The 26,926-nt window shown below is 42.1% G+C and overlaps 1 protein-coding gene across 4 annotated transcripts in view; it reads left to right on the forward strand.

Annotated features, from left to right (window-relative positions):
* The window catches only part of BRD1 (bromodomain containing 1), a 68,216-nt gene extending 47,843 nt beyond the window's left edge, over positions 1 to 20,373 (forward strand). For 3 of the 4 annotated variants that reach the window (XM_073573485.1, XM_073573482.1, XM_073573486.1), the window contains 5 exons: positions 10,737 to 10,872; positions 13,922 to 14,052; positions 15,859 to 15,968; positions 16,101 to 16,255; positions 18,789 to 20,373. In XM_073573485.1, coding sequence (XP_073429586.1) covers positions 10,737 to 10,872; positions 13,922 to 14,052; positions 15,859 to 15,968; positions 16,101 to 16,255; positions 18,789 to 18,972 — 716 coding nt within the window. In that variant the 3' untranslated portion in view covers positions 18,973 to 20,373. The remainder of the gene's footprint in view (positions 1 to 10,736; positions 10,873 to 13,921; positions 14,053 to 15,858; positions 15,969 to 16,100; positions 16,256 to 18,788) is intronic. The other variant, XM_073573483.1, reaches the window with a different exon arrangement.
* Positions 20,374 to 26,926: the final 6,553 nt, after the last annotated feature.

The raw sequence follows: 26,926 nt of genomic DNA on the forward strand, positions 1-26,926 counted from the left end.
CCATCCTCCATTTAGTACATTTTATTATTTCTTTGGTGAAAGTTGATTCTTCTAACTTTCACAGGATGGCTGCCTAGCTCATCATGGCCGCTCAGTATATTACAGCTGACCATTCTCTTACACATCACAATGCTATATACAAAAATTCCTAAAGTGCTTTTATTAAATTGCTTAAAGCGAAACAAGGGGACTATGAATGGTCGAGTATATCCAGAATATAGGAACTCCCCCCATTAGCTGGGATAGGTAACCCATATCCTAATGGAGAAGAGCGTGTTGCACCCCGCTAAGAGCATAATACACAAATTCTCACAGAACTGGATACATATTCCGAACCAACACAGGTTCAAACCCCAATGTTGGCACATCAGCATATCAAAAATATAGCCATTTTAAAACAAAAGAGAAAAAGAACTGTGCATATATTCTTATTTATTTGAGCCTTATAGACAACAAAAATATTTTTTCACTATTAAGATAAACATCTCAAGTAGAAGGGGAGTCATGTCTTCTAAATTCTATCCGCTGCCGCTGGAGAGTCTAGAAAAATATAAAATAGACAATATTTCATACCTAAAAATTACACCAAAGACGAGACAAGGAAAAAACAATTGAATCAAGGAAATAGATAACCACAAAGCAGTTGTAATTTATATTCCACATTTAATCCAAAAGGTTTCAATATGTTCAGTTTTTTGATCCACTCTAGTTCCCTAATCTTTAATAATTTGGTCACCCCCTCTTCTCAAGGGAGGGATCTGGTCTATAATCATAAAGGAAAAGTCTCTCTGTATGCTTAAGATCAAAAAAAGTTTTGCAACTGGTAAATCTTGCCTCTTTTCCCTAATACTATGTCTGTGTTGGTTCATCCTAACCTTTTAACTCACATGTAGTTTCCCCTACATGATACAAATTGCATGGGCATCTCAAAAGATATGACAAACTCGGAGGAACAAGTTAAATAACGATTCATTTTAATTGTACTCTGATTATGTGGATGCTGAAAAGAGCTACCTTTAGTCATATAAGTACAATTGAAACAGGGAAATGACCCAAACCTCAATTTGCCTGTCAATGTAGTCTGAAGATCCTTCTTCATAGGGCCTGTATCAGAATGGACCAGAATGTCTTTGAAATTCCTGGCGCGTATAAGAGATCAGTGGAGGGGATTCAAATTCTTTAACCTCAGGGTGGCACCTGCCTAAGGCTAGTTTCACACTAGCGTATTTTACATGCAGCGCACGGCGCTGCTAAGCCCCGCCCCGTCCGGTCATCTCCTACTATCGCACACGGCCGCATGCGATCTGCGCACCCTATCTTTAGCATAGGGTGCGTAGACCATGCGCTGGCCGTGCGCTAGTAGGATTTGTGCGTGCGCTGCGCACTTTTGAAGGTGCACCGAGCACGCCAAAATGCAACATGCTGTGTTCAGCGCACACCGGCGCACCTTCAAAAGTGCGCAGCACACGCACAAATCCTACTAGCGCACGGTCTGCGCTCCCTATGCTAAAGATGGGGTGCGCAGATCACATGCGGCCGTGTACGATAGTAGGAGGAGATGACCGGGCAGGGGGCGGGGCTTAGCGGCGCCGTGCACTGCATGTAAAATACGCTAGTGTGAAACTAGCCTAACATCTGCCAATGTTTAACAATGGCCATAATGTGTTTAGTTTCATCACAAAATGTGGTGATAAAGGGGATCCTATATTTTTATTTTTGTGCACTACCATTCTTCCCACATCTTTTTTGAACTAAGAGATCATTACTTGTCACTCCTTTAATTTACATTTAAAACCCTCCAATAACTTTGCAGGATATTTCCTGTCTCTGAATTTAGTAATCCTGGTATCCAGGGCTTTCTCCATAACATCAGGTTCACTTACAATACGTCTGACACTTAACAACTGACAAAATGGAAGAGATTCAGTCATCTTCCTTGGATGATGGCTATCAAAACAAAGTAAATTGTTCTTATCAGTCAGTTTTACAAAAATTTCTTTCTCCAATCTATTCTTTTTATGTTTAATATGTCCAAAAATTTGATCTCCGTTTCAGAATATAAGAGTGAAACCAATATCCTCATTCATAGTATTAAGAAACCCATGAAAAGTCTCCAATTCAGCAATAGTGCCAGTCCAAAGGAGAAGGACATCATCAATATAACTCCACCACCCGAGCGCATGCTCAAAGTGGTGGGACACATAGACGACGTCTTCCTCCAATGTTGCCATAACCAAGTTGGCATAAGCCGGCGCCATGTTGGCACCCATGGCTGTCCCTCTCATTTGAACAAAAAAATCGTCCCAAAAGAGAAAATAATTATCGCACAATACCAACGCCAACAATTTATTCAGGAAAATCCTTTGATCAGAAGTAAACTCCGCTTTAGATAAAAATCTGTCAACACGCCTGAGACCCAGATCATGGCTAATTTGACTTATATAATGATATCACATCAAAGGATGCAGGGATCACTTTCTCTTCTAGATGTATATCCTGTAATTTACGTAATATCGGTAGTATCCAATATAAATTTTGTTTTCTGACATAATGGACTTAATATTTTATCAAGAAAGATCCCAGTGTGGTTAAAAATGGAACCTCTGCCCGACACAATCGGACGGCTGGGAGGATTAATCAGGGACTTGTGTATCTTAGGCAAAATGCATGTGATTGGTGTAATCATATACAATTAAATTTATAGATATCCTCATCAATTACTTTTTCAAGAAGTGCTTCATTCAAATTTTTTTTAATGACTATGATTTTGAACTTGGGATCGTTGTCCATTTTTTTTTTTATACGCTTCCACATCAGACAATTGCCTCCTAATTTCAGCCAGATAGTTTTTGGTATCCATGACAACAACAGCACCACCCTTGTCTGCTGACTTAATGGTGACGCTGTCATCGCCTGCCAATCCAAACAAAGCCTTGTATTCATTACTCCTAATGTTGGGATTTTTTAATCCAACCTGAACCTGATTATTTTTGAAAGCCTCCACATCTCTATTAACTGCCAAAATGAATGCTTCAATAGCAGGCACATTATCTATTGGTATGAAATCACTCTAAATAAATAAATAAATAAATATATATATATATATATATATATATATAGTTAGTACAGACCAAAAGTTTGGACACACCTCATTCAAAGAGTTTTTTCTTTATTTTCATGACTATGAAAATTGTAGATTCACTCTGAAGGCATCAAAACTATGAATTAACACATGTGGATTTATATAATTAACAAAGTGTGAAACAACTGAAAATATGTCTTATATTCTAGGTTCTTCAAAGTAGCCACCTTTTGCGTTGATTACTGCTTTGCACACTCTTGACATTCTCTTGTTGACCTTCAAGAGGTAGTCACCGGAAATGGTCTTCCAACAGTCTTGAATGAGTTTCCAGAGATGCTTAGCACTTGTTGGCCCTTTTGCCTTCACTCTGCGGTCCAGCTCACCCCAAACCATCTCGATTGGGTTCAGGTCTGGTGACTGTGGAGGCCAGGTCATTGGCGTAGCACCCCATCACTCTCCTTCTTGGTCAAATAGCCCTTACACAGCCTGGAGGTGTGTTTGGGGTCATTGTCCTGTTGAAAAATAAATGATGGTCCAACTAAACGCAAACTGTATGGAATAGCATGCCGCTGCAAGATGCTGTGGTAGCCATGCTGGTTCAGTATGCCTTCTATTTTGAATAAATCCCCAACAGTGTCACCAGCAAAGCACCCCCACACAATCACACCTCCTCCTCCATGCTTCACAGTGGTAACCAGGCATGTAGAGTCCATCCGTTCACCTATTCTGCGTCACACAAAGACACGGTGGTTGAAACCAAAGATGTCAAATTTGTACTCATGAGACCAAAGCACAGATTTCCACTGGTCTAATGTCCATTCCTTGTGTTCTTTAGCCCAAACAAGTCTCTTCTGCTTGTTGCCTGTCCTTAGCAGCTGCCTAGCAGCTATTTTTACCATGAAGGCCTGCTGCACAAAGTCTCCTCTTAACAGTTGTTGTATTGATGTCTGCTGCTAGAACTCTGTGTGGCACTGACCTGGTCTCTAATCTGAGCTGCTGTTAACCTGCGATTTCTGAGACTGGTGACTCGGATGAACTTCTCCGCAGCAGAGGTGACTCTTGGTCTTCCTTTCCTGGGCCGGTCCTCATGTGAGCCAGTTTCTTTGTAGCGCTTGATGGTTCTTGCCACTGCACTTCAGGACACTTTCAAAGTTTTCCCAATTTTTTGGACTGACTGACCTTCATTTCTTAAAGTAATGATGGCCACTCGTTTTTCTTAGCTGCTTTTTTCTTGCCATAATACAAATTCTAACAGTCTATTCAGTAGGAATATCAGCTGTGTATCCACCAGACTTCTGCACAACACAACTTATGGTCCCAACCCCATTTATAAGGCAAGAAATCCCACTTATTAAACCTGACAGGGCACACCTGTGAAGTGAAAACCATTTCCAGTGACTACCTCTTGAAGCTCATCAAGAGAACGCCGAGTGTGCAAAGCAGTAATCAAAGCAAAAGGTGGCTACTTTGAATAACCTAGAATATAAGACATATTTTCAGTTGTTTCACACTTTTTTGTTAATTATATAATTCCACATGTGTTAATTCATAGTTTTGATGCCTTCTGAGTGAATCAACAATTTTCATAGTCATGAAAATAAAGAAAACTCTTTGAAAGAGAAGGTGTGTCCAAACTTTTTGGTGTATGTGTGTGTGTATATATATATATATATATATATATATATATATATATATATATATATATATATATATCTATCTCTCTATCATAATTTGTTACAACTAACCGTAGTTAGTTACTGTGCCCGGGCAGCGCCTGGCTCTTCGGCTAGTATTAAATGAAGTCAATAGGTCAACTCATGTCCACAGTTTTCCCTGTTCCATGAGACTGCTATGAAACATCCCTAGTTGCCGTTAACAGCTCAGATAAGTTAGATGATCCCATTATCTATGAAAAAATAAAAATAATAAAAAGTTATCTATTAGGAAATCAAATAAAACGTGTATCAGTATCTCGTTTTAAAGCACCACTCCAGCGATTCCAGCAGTGGAGTGGTGGTACTAATCTAAGTTCCCTGCTCCTAGTATTATACTCGCCAGCCGCTGTCTTCATTTATTGGCGCCGCTCCGTTCAGTCTTCTACAGGTTGTAACCTGCCTTATCGCTGCATTGTTTTCTTGGCGAGCCAGAAATCACTACTTAAGTGTATGACAGCCAGAACGAGGATCTCATAGACTAACAGTGAGAACTTGGGACCATAATGGTCAGAACTAGCGGTCACAAGATGGTGGCGCGGAACCAGATCTGAAATAATTAAAAAAGAAAAAAAAAAAAAAAAAAAAAGGCTGGGGTTGTGCTTTAATTTGTAGAACATAGGTGATGCACTCCCTTATGAAATGACTGATGGCTTGTAGTCATATGACACACACAAGAATAATGTACCCATGGTCTGACCGCTTCTTTTCTATGATCGTCTGCATTTCCATATTGTCTAAGCAACCAATAACATAAGATTCCTCCTTTTATTTTTCCTCCATCCCTGTAACTCTTTAGAACACCCTACTTGGTTCTGTCTAAAAATTTTCTTTTTGTTTTTCAGACTAACAAAACCATGTACAGTGAAAGAATTATAATATGTTTTTCTTAATGGAACGTAGGGCATTATATTGTAAAGCCTATAGTGTATGTTTCAAGTGGAATATTAAAATGAAACAAATGCTTGATGGAATTCATCCCAGTATGTTTCTTTCCAACTTAAATGAGGGTTATATTTTTTTCCTAACTTTTAGACTTTATAAAAAAGCTTAAAGACTTATAAATTCAGTGGCTGTTTCCCCCTTAACAGTCCTTTATTAGCATTGTTTCAACTTAAAGGAAAGGTGCTAATTTTTTTTTCAGCAATTGCACCACCTGCAGTAAGGAAAAATGACCTGCAGGTGGCACCACACTACCCCAAAGCACACTACCACAAAGCTGCTTACAGACATCACAAAAAAATCCAAACGTTTGCCTTGGGGGCTTTCCAGCTTGCTGAACTGCTTCCCCAGCCTATTTCAGGCAAATTGGTTGATTACACACTTCACTGTAGGTGAGTCACTTATGCAAACACATTTGTAAACAACGGGGAGTGTATTATACCGTATGGAGGCCTACGGGGATTGCATGATGCTAAATTTTATATTTTTCCACTTCTGACCTACTGTCCATTATGCAGTTATGGCATACTAGATGGAGGCCTGATGCTATCGCATTGGTAGGGCGGTAATGTCACGATGGGGGCAGGCTTTGCAACGTTAAGAAACACCCCCCCCCCCAAAATGTGCTCACCCACCTATCCACTCTCTTTCCCCATGTGCTGACTTCTCCAGTCTGTGCTCTCCTCTTTGATCTGTCTACCCCATGTGCTATACCCCTTGTCTGCTGTCTCTCTTCTTCCTGTGTTGTGTTCTCCCCTCATGTGCTGTCCCGATAGAGCTGTCTTCCCCTCCTTCCCCCCTGTGCTCTGTCTCTCACCCGTGTCTGCCTGGGTACAGAAGATGCCAAAGCTCCTGGGCAGGAGAGGAGGCAAAAGACAATACTGACATTACAGCAGGGGATCGCAGAGGATACATTTTGTGAGGTAAAATATTGTTTAAAAACAGTCAGTGAAATATTTTACCTCACAAAATGAATCCTCTGTGATCCCCTGCTGTAATGTCAGTAATGTATTTTGCTTCCTCCCCTGTCCAGGAGATGTGGTATGCTCTGTACAAGGTCAGACACAGACAATTTTTAAAATGAACTTTCGTTCGTGGGAAAACCCTTTTAATGTGACTGGCTTCCTCTCCCTGTAAACACATCGCGCATCTGCCGCGGGATAAGCCGAATGATTCACTGCGCCTGCGCGGAATTTGCACAGGCGCAGTGCGACGGTGTTCCGCTGGTGGTACCGCGTAAGGCTGCGTGAGTGTGATGCGACAGTTTTCCGCTGGTGGTACCACGCAATAGGTTGGTACCAGCAGCAGTTTCCATATTTAGACACCCATCACTTGGGTGTCCCAATATGGCGGTTGGTGAACTTCCTCCGCTTGGAATTCTGGGATACGGTGACATCTGGACAGAACAGGAAATGAAAACATTACAAGCAATTATATAAATAGATAATTGTGTGTGACAGAAATGTATCAGATGGTAATACCCCTAATAAATGTTATTATGGCCCTTGTGAGTGAATCAACATGACAATGGCCATTGGACTAGAAAAGTTTTGTGCACCCCTGATTTTAGATGTTATTATTGCTTCATTTTCTCTTTAATCCCCTGTTGGCGAATGTAGATAGAACTTCCCGACAGGTCTTTATAATGGAGCAGCTGTGTAGAGGCTGCCTTCCCTGGGGTGAGCGTTTCCCCTAGGTAGGGTCTACACCTGCACATTCTTTGCTGCCATGTGCATCCGGAGATGTCTGGTGGTCTTTCCTTTAATACTCAAGCCATTGGGAAGCCCATACATGGCTTATCTTTAACCCTATAAGGACGGATTAGGCCTAATTTTTTTTTTTTTTTTTTTTTTTTATAATCTAAACAGCAGTAATTTTCTTTTCATACACTAGCTGTGATGAGAGCTTGTTTTTTTGTGGCATGAGTTTTATTTTCCAGTGACACCATTTTGGGTACAAATAATTTATTAAAGTGGCTGTCCTGTTTCTTCTCATAGGCTAATTTTTTTTAAGCTTGTTTTATTGAGATTACACGACATAACGAGGTGACCTGATGCTCCTTGCTCATTAATACTGTTTTGATAAGATATTTATTTTTTTTATATAAAAATATATTTATTGAGCTTTATTACCCTCTCCAGGCTAGTGGGCTAATTTTAGTATACAGGACATGATACCTTTTAACTCTTCATGGTGAGAGATAGGAAAAACAGCAATTCTGCATTTTTATATTTTTTTTTTTTTTTTAATTCACTGCACAAAACATTAACTTTATTCTGTGGGACATTGATAGCAAATTTATAGTTTTCATTTGTTTTATTTTTGAACAACAAATACTATAGATCTATTGCGGACCCCAAGACCATTGTTAGGCCTTCGATTGCCATAGCAACCCCTTGTCTTGCTTTGAAAGTCTTGCGGGGGGGTTGATGACCCTCTGCCAAATTCCATAGGCCATAGACCCCTTTGGCATGTAAGGAGTTGAATAAGTCTCTGGAGTCCTGACACTGTCTGTGCCCAGCAGCGGGGCAAGGTCAGGAGCTCTGTTGGCCAGAGGGAGTCTCCGGATCACTACCCCGGGGTGAAGATGCATGGCTTTTTCACGTCCTAATGGACAATGGCAACTTCTTTAACCGCTTTAGGTGCAGCCATGTCATCCCATGTCCTAAAAGGACAGGAGAAATTAATAACTTTTATTTCTATTTCTCTGGTTCATTGGTATTTTTTTTCTTGATCAAAACTAGTCTATTTACTTGAGTTGTCTCCTTTTTGATTTTCTTCTAGATTTACTGCCTTCATAGATGAGGTTTTATTGTACAGTACATGATGATACGTACAAACCGTCACTGAGAGGCGGAAATGATCATTCCTGCAGATGGCCAATGTTGGCGCTTGCATACCAAAATCCAATTTATAATGTGACCTTTACAAGTCTGAGTTGTGTGTACACCATATTCTTCAACTTGCCAGATAGTATTGGTACCAAATCCCTACGTATGTCAATAATCGGTAAATGAGGCCTAGGACAATCTGTAACCTACAAAGCTTACATATTCAGGCTATACCCTTCTTGGAACCAGTTACTGCAACTTATTTGGAGTGCATAAAACCACATTTTCCATTCCACTCTAGGATACTACCTTTTTCCATAAATTTTCACCTTATACTGTGTTATGGTAGGCAAACTTTTGGATTATGCTTTGTAATTACTTGGCTGGTAAAAAATATTATTTGTAGTTTTTATTTACGGATACAGTATTCTCTATAGTAGTGATGTGTACTCTATCAATATGGCTTCTCTACATCTTGGTTGTGTGGCTTTTCCTCTTTACAATGTGAGTGATTTGTGCTGGTGTACTAACTGCTTTCCTAATTTAGCTTTTAGGACTGTCTTTACCCCTATCGCCTATTCTAGTCAATGAGCCATGTGCAATGTTATCCTTCACAACAGTTCCTGTATCTTCTGATAATCCAAAAGGTCGTGCACTTTTCATCAGCAAAAATCAGCAGTATGTTGAATTTCTCAAGACCAGAAGCTGATTAAGTAGTAGTGGGATAGCGGCAGGTTATTAAAGATGTCAGCTGCTATTTTTGAAAATGTTAGTAAGTTAGGGATAGAACTATTTTTGAGAGAGCAAATATCCCTAAAACTCCCCATCCCCAACCCAATTCTCACTCCAGCATTGCCTTCTTTCCTGGTGCTGTAAGTGATGACGAACCAGTCACCTGATCCTGCCAATCAGTGGCCTCCGTGCTACTGGTGGTTGGGACATCATCCCTTCTGGTCCTGGTGGAGGCCAATGGAATGTCAGCCCTAGAGCAGGAGGACGATTTTAGGTGGAAGCATTTGCATTGGTGAAAGTCATTTTTTTTCTTTTGTATAGTTCTCTACCCTCTGTAATATCTTCAAAAAGGCAAAAAACACCTTAAATATTTTTGAGACTCCCAAAAGTCTCTACCATTACACTAGGGAGTGTTATTATTTGTTGCTGGCAGATTGATTAAAATGAGCTTACTATGCCTAAAGGAGGAAAAATTGCACATTGCTGTTCCATATCTTTACTGAAACATTTATAACATCGCAAGTGGGGATAAGACTAAAGATACGAGGGAAATTATGGACGAAGGTTCCTATCCATCAAAATAGACAACTTTTGGGTTGTCACACCATTTTCGATCGGCTCCGACAAAGTGGGTGGAGTTGAGTTGTGATCGATGTGTTGTGACCACCACTTATGATGCACTGCTGAGCCAGCTATCAATCAGTGTCGGGGGAGGGCATTGCATCAGCTGCCGCGCTCTATGTACTGAAGCCACGCTGGCCGCGCCTCTGTAAGCCCGAGGTTGCAATCTAAAATGGGTGGTAACCAGAGGGACCTCAACTGAGCTGGACAGCAGGATACTTTTATCCCTGGTAGGATGGCGGCAGTGCACATGCTTCACCGTTCTGTTCATTCTCTGTGCTACTGAAGGATAAAGCAAAGCTTGGTAGTTCTGTAGTGAATGAATATGTGCACTGCCACTCCATTCTACCAGGGATAAAAGTTGGATAAATACAGTTTTGGAGAATTTCCCAGGTTTTGTAGCACTTGCTTTCTGTGTATGCATTGAATAATGATGTAGCTTTAAATCCAGCTTTTAGCAATGTATGGTCTGTCTCCTAATAGGTTAGAGACTTCTTAGGCCTGTTTCACACTTCCGTTTTTGTGTCCGCCAAACGGATCCGTTTCCGTTTTTTTGACGGAAACTGATGCAAACGGATCCGTTTTTTTAAAAACGGATCCGTTTTTTTGATGGATCCGCGGTAACCGTAATGGAAGTCTATGGGACAAAAAAAACGGATCCTGCAAAAAATGGCGGATCCGTTTTTTTACGGAAAACAACGGATTTTGACGGATTTGAAAAAACGGAAGTGTGAAACAGGCCTTAGAACATGTCATCCTGAATTATCTTGCGGCCATGTTGATTTTTTTTTTTTTTTTTTTTCTGCTTATTTTTAGGTCTTCCAAATGGTTTTGAAGGAGGTGATAAGGATAAAGATATAGAAGTAGCTCCGGTACGGAAAGTGGAACCACGCAGAAGATGTGCTTCAGAATCTAGTATTTCCTCCAACAACAGCGTTTTGTGTAATTCAAGGTACAGGTGGTTTTATTCTATTTTTGCACCTATCATGTAGTAATAAATCACACACTTTCCCATGGACCTATGGTGCGATTCTGCAGTCAATACATTTTTCTTATTGGTTTGTTACAAAAAAAATGTTGGTAAGTGAAAGGTGATGAACGTCTATATGCACGGTTGTCAGTATTGTGATGTCTGCTGCAGAAGGTGATGACCTGTAGCCTGCCTTTCATATATGCTGTGCAAATGAGATCAGCGCTTTCTCAAACTACAGCTGGAGTTCTACCACATGCTATGGAAAGGGGCCATATATAAAATATGCAATAATATGAATTTTTGTAGCATTTCATGTTGCAAAAAAACCTCCCAATTTGTAATGTTTTTGCATTTTTGGCACACTTAAATTTTTCAACTGAACACCGTACTTAATTATTAGACAGATAAGTCAAGTAAAAAACTTGTGAATTATATTTCTTGAAAATGAAGGGGGGGAGCTGTTCAACCCTATCTATCCTTGTTTTTACAAAAAAAATTGTCCCTTTAACTACTAAATCATGTTAACCAAATTCTGTCAACAGTTCTAACATTGCTAGGCACACATTGCCATAATCTCTGCCAGACCTCTTAATTCTAATTCTCACTAAAAGGAGTTTTCCCATGAACATAGTTTAATTTTAAAGTTGATTTCAATCATTAGATCTTGGAATAATAACTTCCACAATTGGATGTTTAGATAAAATGTTCCTGTGCTGCGATAATCTTATAAATGTTCCTCTGCTGTGTACTGTGTAATGACCGTGTCTGGCCGTACATGGACATGGTCTGATCATACCACATCTCCTGGGCAGGGGGAAAACTAAAGAGTATACAGACAATACAGCACGGGATCGCAACTGATTCTTTTTATGAGAGAAAGCATTTCCCTGCATGGTTTTTAGAAAAAAATGTTTTACCTTAAAGTGAATTATTTGTGATCCCATGCTGTAATGTCTGTGTACTCTTGCTTCCTCCCCTGCTCAGTAGTTGTGGTATGATCAGACCATGTTCTTGCACGTGTTGCGATCCTGTCCTGTCCTGTCTGTACTTTTTTTTTTTTTTTTTTTTTTTTTTTTTTTTGTTTTCCCCCTGCCCAGGAGCTGTGGTATGATCAGACCATGCTCCTGTACGGTCAGACATGGCCATTACACAGTACACAGCAGGGGCACATTTATAAGATTATCTCAGCACGGGAACATTTTATTTACCGGTATTCCAAGATCTGCTGATTAAAATCAACTTTGTTCATGGGAAAACCCCTTTAAATAGAAGCTGTGGGACAACGTGAAGCTGCTAGTAGATCTCGGAACGCAACACATAGTGCCACCTTCGCTCAGAACAGAAAAGTGGTGCCAGTCCGCAATGCTATTATTTACTTTTTTGTCCAGCACATTAAGGGTATCCATAGGGGGTTGTCCACTACTTGACAATTTATTTTAGCGAGGCAGTTTCTTGTTCATATGGGTGATGCAGGTTTTGAATAGATATCAATGTAAAAGCTTATTGTGGTTACTTGTGTTTCTGTATTTTTTACCTGTTCACAACCACTCTACCACAGTCTACAAACCTACAGCAAATAGTGTTAGATCAAACCACTCTGGGGGGAAAAAAAGGCAAACTATCACTACATGAAAGACTAAAGCCATATGGGTTATAGGATGCACCTTACTATGACACACCAGAGTATTAGACAGCAGAAAATGAGAAAAAAATGCCTGCTAATTAAAACTTCCATGACTGTGTAAGGACATTGTGCGGCCAATATCACAAATTTTAATACAGTAGAGTAGAATAGGGAGGTAAAAGAGGTATTGTTAGTGTTTCTCTGCAGTGTGTGTATTCTACACATACAGCTTTACAGCACGCACATCATGCACAATCTGCGGAGCACACATGAACAGCTTTGCTACATACCTACTCGGTTTAGCTACATCATTGATGATGTTTCCAGCTATGTGACTGATCACACAACCTGGAAGGTCCTTCAGCTACTCGGGACATGCAGCATCCTGTGCTGGTCTTGGCAGCGGCCTCTCCTGCCCTGCCCTTATCAGACTGATTAATGTCAGACAGGAGGAGATGGAGGTGATTTCTCTGTGATCGAGGAGAATGCAGACTCTGCGTTCTTCCCCCATCACAGGAAGATTCTTCCATACTATAAAACTGTACATTTCTAAACTTTTCTATATTAAAATGTGTTTATAGAATTGTTTTTTAGCTGTTGTAGGTACATTTCGCCACGCTCCACAACTTTGTAGCCCTGCGGCATGGTTATCACAGCAGCATCCATCCAAAATCTTCCTATGTAGCCATTTGTCAAATCGGAATTAGATAACCTGAAAAGATCATCAAAATTTGTATTCCATAATCAATTATAAACAAGTATATAATGGTGTGTACAAATGTAAAAATACTTGACTATCACAATCTTCCCTTGTTTAAAGGATCTCTCCTGTGGTCTTCTGGCTCACTTGACCAGAAATCGGCGTAGCCGGATCGCACAAGGAATTGTGTGGACGGAGTCGTTTTCTCAATGTAAGTCTATGGGGCCTTGTTCTGAGACTCATGGACTTACAGTGGGAAAGCAGCCACCTCCCCTGCACTAGATGCTGCGTGAGCCGGCAGAGCTGCAGAATGGTCACGTGGGATCACAGCGACGCTGGACACCTGGGAAGGAGACAATCAGGGTATTAATATATTTGTACACCATTACTTAATCACGATGGATTACGGAATATGAATGTTGATGGGACTACTTCTTGAACAACCCAATATAAGAATATTACACACAAAATAAGTGCAAGTGCCCAAACACAACACCTCTAAGACGCACGTTCTTGACTGTTCCACAGAATTGTTGTAAGTCAGACCTTCTGTTCTTGTACGTGATTCTTAATTTACTTTGCGCTAAGAAATGTTCATGGCATTGATCATCTTTTTATTATTATTCCTATGTTAAATGTACAATTAAATTGTTGGAGATATATTGGCGCACTGTTGCATTAATCCTATTTATTTTTATATTTAGCACCTTTACTTTGCCAAAGTGCGGCAAAGGTAAACCTGCTCTTGTGCGACGTCACACAATAGAAGATCGCAGTGAGCTTATATCTTGCATAGAAAATGGGAACTATGCAAGGGCAGCAAGAATTGCAGCAGGTATCTTTTCCATAGATTTATCTTCTCCATTGTTTTTTTTTAAGCTATAGAACTTGGCTTATGGATTGGATTTATCTCTGAGAGGGCAGTGATTTATACAATATGCCTATCGTTTTCATATTAGAACTGATCGAAGGATCGCACAGTTCTTTACAGTGCTCTGGCTGAATCTGGCCAACACCTGTATGCTGTTTGCGTGTTCTGCCGAGAGTTGGAGGTAGACTTATCCAATAATCCTCTAATTTCCTCTCAAACTCCCAAAATGTCTCCTACACTCTGCTCCCAAGAATGAGGCTTTTGAGTGCCCCGTTTGAAAGAAGCCCTGTTCCCACATGCAGAACTCCGCTTAGAGGCTTGTGACTGCCATAGAGTTGGCATCTTAGAGTGGTTAAATACAGGTCATCTATAGAATTGGACTTTAAATTTTCCTATATCAAAAATGCTGATTGTGATCACGATATTATTGATACCTGCAAAATTAAAGGAATTCTCCAATAATGTAATAAAATGGCCCGTTCATGTAATTCAAGCAGCCCGTCATATTATGTTCAGGATGGGCTGCAGTGTAGATAAAAATAACTCTGGAGACCTGTGACAGATATGCAACTAGCCTCTTCAGAAGGAAGAGGACTTAATCTCTGGCGCCATCTATTGGGTGTAGCTAAACGGTCACTATTGACCTTCATCTCTAGCACAACCTATTGAATGTAGCTATCCTAAAGTCCTCTATTTCTGAAGAGGGTATTTGCATATTTAAATTCTCAGAGGTGTTAGAACACAATGCTCTGTTAGTTGAGACACTGCTTTCAGGAGTTGTTGGCCCCGCCGTGCCTCTTCAGTAGCTGAGAGGCGCCCAGGGAACTGAAGCTGACAAAATCAAATGATCCAGCCAGCTTCAGAGCAGCTCTTGCAAGCACGCTTCTTGCCTAGAAAACCAGTCACATTTGATAGCTTGTAGAGGTGGCTGGTAACCTAGTACACAATTTAAAATTCCTCCTGTTCTTCAGAAGGAAGAGGCTTTCTAAAGGGCATTTGTTACTAAGTTTTTTCTTCCCCATCTGAGTGGTATAATGTAGGGCCAGAGACACTGATTCCAGCAATGTGTTACTTACTGGACTGCCTGCTACATTTTTTATAAAATCATTGTTTTATGTGCTACAGATCAACAAGTTCCTTGAACATTGAGCTCTGTATAAACCTGGCCACACCACTGATTGTACCCTGTGCATAGGCAGACAGCTGCTAATCATTGGTTGGGGACAGGGTTATACCGAGCTCATGAATGTAGCGGGCTACATGCCAGCAGATTTTATAGTCCTCCATTGATAAGATTGTTTATCAGCAGATTATCAGATTAAGTGGAAAAAACCTAGTGACAGGTTCCCTTTTAAAAGTGGGTAAATTGCCAAGTTGCTTGTTTACAATTTATAAGTCCCCTTAAAGACTAGGAGTACTCTGTGTCTTGCAGTATAAAATATCAGTTTTACATTACAAATGAGTGATAATTTTAGTTGGATTTTTGGTGTCTGGTTGCATGCGTCTTGCAGTGTAAGTCATGTGCAGCTGTGATTTGGCTGTTTTTTTTATTTTTTTTTGCAGTGAAATCACAACCCAAAAATAGCCTTACGATAACAATTCACACAGTTTTGGTTGCACAATTTGATTTGTCTGAGGTTTTCCATTATACGACCACACAAAAATTTGATATTTTGCTGCATTTTCAACGCGTGCTAAAACCTGCCAATTTCTTTTTGTTTTTTTTTTTTTCCCTTCGTGTTTTTTTATTTTTATTTATTTTTTTTTAAGAAGTTGGACAAACAAATATGTGGGTATCTACAAGTGCAACTGCAGCCTTTCTTGAACCTTTAAAAGTGGTGTGGGCCAAGTGCAGTGGTTATCCTTCTTATCCAGCATTGGTAAGAACTGCTTTTATTTTTCTAGAAGACATCAGTTGCCATAATGTCATGCACATCATGTAGCTGTCATTGTAGATGTAGTCTATTTCGTTCCTGATATTTGTGCAGAATCTGATACATGTTCTCTGTTAGATCATAGACCCGAAGATGCCACGAGTTGGTTGTCATCACAATGGTGTTGCAATACCCGTTCCTCCTATGGATGTACTAAAAACTGGAGAACAGATGCAAACGAGAGCTGAAGAAAAGCTATTTTTGGTCCTGTTTTTTGACACTAAAAGGAGCTGGTAAGTACAGTAGTACTCGGCAGTGCTCACCCTTTTAATACCAATGATGCCTTTTGTCTTTTTTTTTTTTTTTTTTTTTTTTTTTTTTTTTATGATTTGGTTTATTAGTAATGTAAACTTTGTTGTGCTGTTAACTTGTGTAATTATGGTTGTATGCCTTAATCATCAGCTCTGTTCTGGCCCAGAAGATGTATCATGTTGACCTACACTCTGGCTCTCCAAGTAGTGCAGCCTCTTCATTTGGTCCTCATTTCTGTTTTCTCTGAGAATTCCTATGTTGGTCCTTGTTGTGACTGTCATAGAAATGCCTAGAGGAACATAAGCCTGTACGATTCAGAGGAAGTGAGTTACGTGGTACAACTGAATGAACAGTGCTCCTAGCATGAATGTAATAGCACATGTATGTACAATACCTTACCGATGGACTAACCAATACAAATTTTAAGCGAGTATTTCTTTAACCCCTTCACAAACATGATGTACATTTACGTAATATGTTGTGTCCTTGACTTTCGGGGCTTGTACTCCGAACCTGTATCTTTCAAGGCAGATGATGGCTGATTTAATCAGCCATCATGTGCCTTTAACATCTTTTGGTGGAGCTGAGCTCCGCCTGCGGCTGTTGACATGTTAAATGCAAATGTCAATCTAGGACACTGGCCTGGGGGACCGTGTTGTTCCACATATCCATTGGCGTACCCTTGACATCGTGAGGTGCTGATGGGCTGCCATGATGGCTGGAAGTCTGCTGAAGACTTATGTGCTTGTCATGACAATTCTCCTGTGAAAGCCAGCCTTCAGCTCATAGGAGATCTTGATTTTAGCTCCACATTCGTGTGTGTTCTTGGTTATGTGGAACATATTTCTCAACGTGACTGGGTAGACTTCTATAGGTAGCAAGCAAGCTATTGGCTCAGCATTGTATTGATGTCTTTCCATCAACAATAACTGAATTTAAAAATGTCAATTGGTTGTTGATAGAAAACATGTCCATCGTAAAAGATGAACTATGAGCTCCATGGTTAGACAATCCAGGGTTGGTCCCAGACAAGCTCGTAAGGCCACATTCACATGTTCAGGATTTGGTCAGTAGTGTACATCAGTATATGCAAACCAAAATCAGGAGTTGAGCAATCGGAGAAAAAGTACCATATATACTCGAGTATAAGCCGATCCGAGTATAAGCCCCCCCCCCCCCCTAATTTTGCCACAAAAAACTGGGAAAACTTATTGACTCGAGTATAAGCCTAGGGTGGGAAATGCTCCATAGATTATTCCCCCATATGGTGTCCTCAGAAGAAGCTCCATAGATTATTCCCCCATATGCTGATCCCATAAGAAGCTCCATAGATTGTTCCCCCATATGCTGACCCCAGAAGAAGCTCCATAGATTGTTCCCCCATATGCTGACCCCAGAAGAAGCTCCAGATTGTTCCCCCATATGCTGACCCCAGAAGAAGCTCCAGATTATTCCCCCATATGCTGCACCCATAAGAAGCTCCATAGATTATTCCCCCATATGCTGCCCCCACAAGAAGCTCCATAGATTGTTCCCCCATGTGCTGCTGCATGTAAAAATAAAAAAAGACATACTCACCTCTCCGTCGCTGGGTGTCAGATACTCACCTGCCCTGCGTCCATGGCTGCTCACTGCTATCTGCCACGTCATCGGTCAGTGACGTTCAGACTGCAGGGGGCGCGGTGCGCACTAATCACGTCACCGCGCCCTCTGCTGTCTGAAGTTACTGACCGATGACAGACAGCAGCAAGCAGCCATGGACGCAGGACAGGTGAGTATCGCTATACTTGCCCGTCCTGACGCTGTCTCTTGAGCCCCCAGCTTCTTCCCGCTCTCTTCCTGCTTTCAGCGGTCTGTGATACCACTCATGAATATGCGCATATTCATGATTTTTAATGAGCGGTACCACGTGACCGCTGAAGGCAGGAAGAGAGAGCGCGGAGAAGCTGAGGGCTCAAGAGACAGCGTCAGGAAGGGTAAGTATGACCTGACACCCCCCTCCCCCTCCGACCCCCCGGTGTATATGACTCGAATCTAAGTCGAGAGGGGGACTTTCAGCCCCCAAAAATGGGCTGAAAATCTCAGCTTATATTCGAGTATATACGGTATAATAGAAACTCGTCACCACTTCTGCATTTTTCACCCACTCGCTCGGAGATTTAGTTTCTGTCGCCGTAGCTGCATGATTTGTGACTGCTGGACAGCCTGAATAAATGTGAGGATTTCCTAGCAAACTGGCAATCCCCACATGTATTCAGGCTGTCTAACAGACGCAAATCATGCAGCACGCCACAATACTCAGAGATCACCTGAGCATGCTCGCTCATCACTACTAATGATGCATTTTTCACTTATGGGAATAAGGGGTTTATTGAGGGTGGGGGTTTCATATTATTTTTGTCTGTTTTTATTTGAAAAGTTTAATAAAAATATTACATGATAAAAATGTGCTTCGGTCCTCGGTGACTGCTGCATACTTGTTGGTTGACATTTTAACTTCTTTTTATTCTCTAGGCAATGGCTTCCAAAATCCAAAATGGTTCCTCTTGGCATTGATGAAACAATTGACAAGTTGAAAATGATGGAAGGACGCAACTCAAGCATTCGAAAGGCGGTGCGTGTGGCATATGATCGCGCATTGAACCATTTAAGTAGGGTTCAAGGGGAATCCGTTAGCGACTTCAGTGATATTGACTAAGGAAGGTGCTACGAAGACACAACACGCCTCATGTACTCTTTAAGCTTTATTTCTAACCTCTTCCTCGGAAAGAATGTATTGAAGACACAATTCCTAACCTTTGAATGGGTGAAGATGTTTTTGTACAGGAGCATGAAACCTATTGCTGCCATTTGGATGATTTTAATGTAGTTTGGAGGAGCTTCCACTAAAGTTGTTAAATGTTATTATGTTTATAGTGTTCATAATGTGTACATAATTGTATATTGGGAAACACTTAACTTATTCTGACTTGGAGATGATTCGTAAATTCCCTTCAGGCTAAAACCTGACAACTAGGGTTTTTTTTTTTTTTCATTTAAAATTTAGGTGTTTTTTTTTTATACTGGTTGAGCCTTAGCACCACTTTACCTTTATTTGTGTTTTTTTTTTAATATGCTAGATTGGAAAACAGCTATGTTTAAAATATATTTAATATACTGCTGCCTAGCTTGTCCACTTTCCTATTTTGACTACTGTAATTATATAAGTATTTTAAATGATGTATTTACCCTGGAAAAGAGGACAATGTGCTATTGTGTATGGTTTTTTTTTTTTTTTTCTGTTGGGCATTGGAAAAAACCACTGGCCTTTGCTTTATTGAGGCTGGTGTCTAGATCCTCGCAGTTGCTTGTCATTCCCGCCCAGTTAACATGCTGTATATTATTATTTAAGAAGCTTTTTTTTTTCCTCGTGTCAGTGTATTTGGCAATGGAACTTTCTAATGTGGCAAAAAATACTGGCAAAACGTGTTCCCTTTGAAAGATTGTCTCCTTGTTGCACTCATTGCAGCCTTTTTTTTTTCCACCCTAGTTTTTTTTTAAAAGGTTTCACTCTTTGTATATTTTTGATCTTTTGGAGAAGAGGGTTACTTCAGCACATTGTTCTCTTTAAATTCCCACTACCTTTCTCCCATAGATTTTATTTTTTTTATATACATAAATATATATATACGTTTACTTATATGTGCCTGGGTTGTTTATAAAAGCCGTTAATTTGCTTTAAATGAAAAATTAATTTTGTCAAATTTCTATTAACATATTTTATTTCAGGCACATAACTATCAACATGCTTTCAAAGAAATATGCATCAAAATCTGTTATGGAACATGAGGTTGCTTTTGTGGGTTTTTTGTTTATTTTTGTTTTTTTGTTTTTTTTTGTTCCTCCCTTAACAAAATGGGTTTAGGTAACCTGCTCTAATTTAGAAGCTTGGTAGCAATAGAAACCTTTGGATACATTTTGTATGGTACCTGTGATGTATATAGAATTAGTACTTTATTTTTAAGACCTAAAGCATTATGTTAGGGACATATATGTATGGTGGGTTTCCAGAGCTGCATTTTTATATTAAAATAAAAAGTCAAGATTTTGATGTACCTTAGCTTCCTGCTGCTGTTCTGAATCTTTGCTAATCTGTTCTTCAAATTACCAATTCCTCGTCTGTGTTCTCAGTATTGAAGACTTTCTACTCGCATTAATTTAAACAAATGGACTCTTAATACTTCTGTTCATTTAATATCAATAACTCTGGTGACATACAATATTTGTATATAATTTTGTCACCTGTAGGTCTATTGATTTCAATGTCGTTTTACTGAGTTGTCACCACCACCGAAGCTACTGCAGCACCAAAGAAGTCTAGTGTTGTGTTGGAGTTGATAATTTTGGATCCATTGTTCATGCAATTGATGGGGGATCCCAATTTATGGACTCCCAGCCAACATTATTGAAACTCAAGTTATGCCCCAGGTTTGTATGTATGACTGTGTTTTTGTTTAATATATATATTGGCACCAACATGCAGCACTTTACAATTAAGCGAGAACACCCCCTTAACCCCTTCACTACCAAGGGTGGTTTGCACGTTAACTACCGGGCCAATTTTTACAATTCTGACCACTGTCCCTTTATGAAGTCATAACTCTGGAACGCTTCCATGGATCCCGGTGATTCTGACATTGTTTTCTCGCGACATATTGTACTTCATGTTAGTGGTAAAATTTCATTCAAATAACTTGCGTTTATTTGTGAGAAAAACGGAAATTTGGTGAAAATTTTGAAAATGTCGCAATTTTCCAACTTTGAATTTTTATGCCCTTAAATCACAGAGATACTGCACACAAAAAACTTGATAACTAACATTTCCCACATGTTTACTTTACATCAGCACAATAAAAACTGCACCCCTTAAGGTGCTCAAAACCACATTCAAGAAGTTTATTAACCCTTTAGGTGCGTCACAGGATTTTTTTTGAATATTTAAAAAAAAAATGAACATCTAACTTTTTTTCACAAAAAAAATACTTCAGGTTCAATTTTTTTTATTTTACCAAGGGTAACAGGAGAAATTGGACTGCAAAAGTTATTGTGCAATTTGTCCTGAGTACACTGATAACTGATATGTGGGGGGGGAACCACTGTTTGGGCGCATGGCAGAGCTCAGAATGGAAGGAGCGCCGTTTGACTTTTTCAATGCAAAATTCGCTGGAATTCAGATCGGACGCCATGTCACGTTTGGAGAGCCCCTTATGTACCTAAACAGTGGAAACCCCCTACAAGTGACCCTATTTTGGAAACTAGACCCCCCCAAGGAACTTATCTAGATATGTGGTGAGAACTTTGAACCCACAAGGGCTTTACAGAAGTTTATAACGTACAGCGGTACAATTAAAAAATCATATTTTTTCCACAAAAATGATCTTTTCACCCCAATTTTTACTTTCCCAAGGGTAACAGGACCCTAAAAGTTATTGTGCAATTTGTCCTGAGTACACTGATACCCCACATGTGGGGGTAAACCACTATTTGGGCGCATGGCAGAGCTCGGAAGGGAAGCAGCGCCATTTGACGGTTTTGGCTGGAATTGAGATCGGACATCATGTCACGATTGGAAAACCCCTGATGTACCAAAACAGTGGAAACCCCCCCACAAATGACAACATTTTGGAAACTAGACCCCCTAAGGAACTTATCTAGATGTGTGGTGAGAACTTTGAACTCCCAAGGGCTTCACAGAAGTTTAGAACGCCCAGGCGTGAAAATAAAAAAATGTTTTTTTCCACAAAAATGATATTTATTCGGACTCCCATGACAGCACCACGAGAGAGGGGATCCGCCCTATAGGAACAGGAAACCTACAGATACAAAAAGGGCGGCACCTCTCCCACGCATCAGTTTGGTTTCCTGTTCCTGAGGGGACGGGATCCTACAGAAGAACCGGATCCCAGGCCGGCCAGCCGATACCGGTAGCGAGGGGGTCTCCTACCTCAGCCTGGTGCGGATCTCCTGGAGGACGCCACGGTGGCCCAGGATGGGTGTCATGGCGGTGGCGTGTGCAGCAGGGAGCGGCGTCTGGAGGATGTCCGTCTCCGGGATTAGGCCGCCACCGGTAAGTATTTTCCCCCCGGGGGTTCCAGGCTCCGGCGGCGCAGGTACGACGGCAGCGTGGCTGCAGGCTGTGACCGGGTGGCGCTGCTTCCGGGGCTCCCGGGCGTCCCGCGTGGCTTCTGGTCTTTCCCGGGGTAGCGGTGACGTCAGGGGGCGGGCGGAGGATGCGCTTCCGGGTCAGCGCGCCACTGCGCATGCACGAAGGATCCAAGATGGCGGCGCCCATCGGAAACACCTTTGGCGTCGGCTTTCGGACCGGGTCCGGCGACAGCTGGGGTAGGGAGCCCTGTTAAGGGGGGGAGGGGCGCGGCATAGATACTGCTGACCGGAGGAGGGGTATTTAGGCAGGACCCCGGCAGGGTACCTTGCCTTGGCCACATTATTACAAGCAGCAGCGTACAGCAGCAGCAGTGGTAATGGAGAGTAATTGAGAGCAGCAGAAGCAAGGGCGACAGCAGCGGCAAACATCACTGCCGCCCCTGGATGACCTTCGGCAGGTCAAACAGAAAAAGAAAGTGTCCTGTGACAGTAATGAGCGGCCGGGACGAAGTGACCAGTCCACTCGTAAGAGCTCCTCCAGGCAGACAGGAGCATCGGCTGAAAGAAATCCCCCTCATTCTCCGGTACTTGATTGTGGCACTGGTAAGTGATCTTCGTGAAAGTTCACTCAGTGACGGGACCCCCCTTCTGTGTTTTTTTTCTAGGGGAAAAAAGCTACAAGTAAGACTATACATAGGGAATGCGCACTCTGTGCATGCCCGTTACCGGACGCGTGCCTCAAAAAATTGTGCCCCCCCTGTATTCAGCAGACAGTGGCAGAAGTGTCACCCGCGGTAGCGGCGAGTTTAAGGGACATTGTCAGGGCAGAAATGAGGGAAACCCTAAAGTCCTTATCCCAGCCGGAAAGTCTAAGGGGCGAGGTCCCGGCAGAGTCGGATTCCTCGGTAGAGTGGAGAAAAAGCAAGAGACTCCCAGGCTTCATCTCCCTCGTCCTCCTCAGGAGAAGAGGACTCGGGGCGATTTTGTCTGCCTCTTGACCGGGTAGACAAGCTGGTCAAAGCAGTCAGAGGGACAATGGAGGCAGAGGAGCCTAAGCCCCAATTGTCCATGCAGGATGTCATGTTCTGTGGGCTGGAACAGAGGAAGCGTAGAGTCTTCCCGTTAAATCAAAAAATCCAGGATCTGATCCACAGAGAGTGGAAAAAGCCGGATAAAAGAGGGTCACTACCACCAGCCCTCAAACGCAGATACCCCTTCGACGATCCGGCAGTTAATACGTGGGACAGAGCCCCCAAATTAGACGCAGCCATCGCAAAGGCATCGAAAAAATCCTCGCTGCCCTTTGAGGACATGGGATCCCTTAAAGATCCCCTAGACAGAAAGGCTGATACTTTCCTTAACACCTGGGAAATGGCGGCCGGGTCCTTAAGACCAGCAGTGGCTTCAACGTGCACGGCCAGGTCCATGATGGTCTGGTTGGACCAGTTGGAGTCACAACTAAAACAGGGTACATCAAGACAGACAATTCTTGGGGCCCTACCGACCATCCAAGAGGGAGCAGCCTTCCTAGCAGATGCCTCAGCGGATGCAGTGAGAATGGCCGCCAGAGCAGCAGGTCTCTCTAATGCAGCTCGCAGAGCCCTGTGGCTAAAGTGCTGGCAGGGAGACATTCAGTCCAGAGCAAAGCTCTGTGCGATTCCATGTGAGGGCGAATATTTGTTCGGCGCTGTCCTAGACTAGCTGCTCGAGAAGGCGGGGGACGACAAGAAAAAATTCCCAAACCTTTCGTCTGCGTCCTACCGTCGTCCATTTGGTAGAAGGAGATTCGCCCAGGGGAGAAGGCGCAACTCTTCGCCTTTTAGAGATCGCCCCAGATGGGAAGACAGAAGAAGAGGTACGGGCTATATGTTCACACGCTCGTCGAGAGATCAAAAGAGACCAAATCAATGACTAGCAATTCCCGTGGGGGGTAGACTGTCATCCTTCTTCCCGGCATGGTCACAGATTACAAATAGTGACTGGGTGCGCAAGGTAATATCCACCGGGCTTAGATTGGAATTTACCCAGATCCCGCGGGATACCTTTAAACTAACCCCCTTAAGATCTTCTCATCTCGAACAAGCGGCCTTAGAAGCGGAAGTCTTGAGCCTATGCCAAAAAAATGTCCTGGTAGAGGTTCCAGAAGCTGAAAGAGGAAGAGGGTTTTACTCTCCCCTGTTTCTAATCCAGAAACCTGATAAGACATTCAGAACGATTATAAACCTTCGTTCCCTTAACGAGTTTTTGATTAATCGTACATTTAAAATGGAGTCCATTAATACAACAATAAAAATATTGTTTAAAGGTTGTTTTATGGCAGTACGCATCTTTCAAATCTATGACTATCATGTACCTATCCACACAGACTTCCAACAGTTCCTGAGGGTGGCATTTTCAGTAGATGGCACAGTGCGTCATTATCAGTATAGAGCCCTTCCCTTTGGTCTCTCGGCAGCACCCAGGGTATTTACAAAGATAGTGGCCGACGTTATGGCTCATTTACGGGAGATTGACGTCTTAATCATTCCATATTTAGACGATTTCTTGATTGTGGGAAAATCAGTGGGTCATTGTAGATCCCAGATAGAAAAAGCTAGATCCAGGTTACAAAACCTCGGATGGATTTTAAACTACGAGAAATCCCGACTCCAGCCCTTGAAAATACAGAAGTTTCTAGGCTTATTACTAAATTCAGAGACTCAGCAGTGCCTGCTGCCACTAGATAAATTACAAAAGATACAGGAGCAGGTTCTTCGGGCAATTGATAATTCATCTATGACCCTCAGACAGGCCATGTCCCTGTTAGGCTCTCTAACTTCATGCATCCCAGCAGTTAGGTGGGCACAATTCCACACCAGAGCCCTTCAAAATGACGTCTTGGTTAATAGCAGGGCCCTGAAAGGCTCCTTACAAGGTCGAATGTTGCTAAGCCCCTCAGCTGTTACATCACTGAGATGGTGGCTCGATAGCGAGAACCTAGCATCAGGGGTGCCCTGGATAACACAGATAACCCGTATTATAACCACAGACGCAAGTTCCTTTGGTTGGGGAGCCCATATGGGGGACATAGTGTTACAGGGACAGTGGGATTCTGATTCTGAAATCTCATCCAACCAGAGAGCTATTGGCGATAGAACGGGCAGTCAAAAAACTCATTATGTATCTACAGGGCCATCATGTGAGGATACACTCGGACAACCAAGTAGCGGTAGCATATGTCAACCACCAAGGTGGAACCCGCTCCAGCGCGCTAATGCAGATAACAGAACGGCTCCTCCAGATAGCAGAGAGAAATTTTCTGTCTTTAACCGCGCTCCACATCAGCGGAAAGGACAACGTAAGAGCAGACTTTTTAAGCCGCAAGGCTCTAAGACAAGGAGAATGGTCTTTGAACAAAGATATTTACCACCAGATTGTCCGCAGATGGGGTCAGCCAGAGATAGACCTCTTTGCCACCAGAGAAAACAGAAAAGAAAGATCGTTCTGCTCTCTGAACCCCAGGGAAAATCCCCTGGCGGTGGATGCCCTCCTGATAAGATGGGACTTTTCTCTGGCATACGCCTTCCCGCCATTGAATCTTCTTCCTCTGGTAGTCAGGAAGATCAGAGAGGATCGGGCAAAAGTCATACTAATTGCCCCCTTTTGGCCCAGGAGGACCTTGTTCGCATGGTTGAGGACCATGTCGGTAGGCGATCCCTGGGTACTGCCGAACCTTCCGGATCTCCTCTACCAGGGGCCAGTCAGCCACCCACAAGTAGCGGGACTTCATTTGACGGCGTGGTGTTTGAAAGGTCACTATTAAAAGATAGAGGGTTCTCCAAGAACTTAATTGACACCCTCCTAAAGAGCAGAAAATTAACTACCACTAACATCTATGCTAGGACCTGGAAACGCTTCCTGTCCACCTTTCACTTTGACGTCAGAGACGGAATTCCCACGAAACATATTCTGGAATTTCTCCAGAAAGGTTTCGAATTGGGTCTCTCCACAAGTACATTAAAAGTGCAGGTTTCAGCCTTAGGGGCCCTGTTTGCAGGTGATATTGCAAAAAATTATTGGGTAGCAAGGTTCATCAGAGCAGCGGCCAGATCGAGACCTATACACAAAGACAGATGTGTGCCGTGGGACTTAAACTTAGTCCTTACAGCCATGACGGAAAGTCAGTTTGAACCTTTAGATTCTGCCTCACTAAAGATTATATCTCTTAAGACAGCATTTCTGGTAGCGATAACATCCGCACGTAGGGTGAGCGACATACAGGCACTTTCCAGATTGCCCCCTTACACAGAGTTCTTACAAGATAGGGTAATCCTAAGGCCAGATCCAGCATACCTTCCCAAGGTAGCAACACAATTCCACAGGACACAGGAGATAGTTCTGCCTTCCTTCCTCCCTAATCCAACCAACCCTAAAGAGCAGAAACTTCAGGCATTAGATATTAGGAGGTGCTTACTTACATATTTAGCAGCCACGGATCCTTGGAAGAAGGAAAACGCATTATTCCTATC

The sequence above is a fragment of the Dendrobates tinctorius genome, unplaced genomic scaffold (genome assembly GCF_039654945.1).
Source record: "Dendrobates tinctorius isolate UK_male_01 unplaced genomic scaffold, ASM3965494v1 ptg000035l, whole genome shotgun sequence".
NCBI classification, from domain to species: domain Eukaryota; kingdom Metazoa; phylum Chordata; class Amphibia; order Anura; family Dendrobatidae; genus Dendrobates; species Dendrobates tinctorius.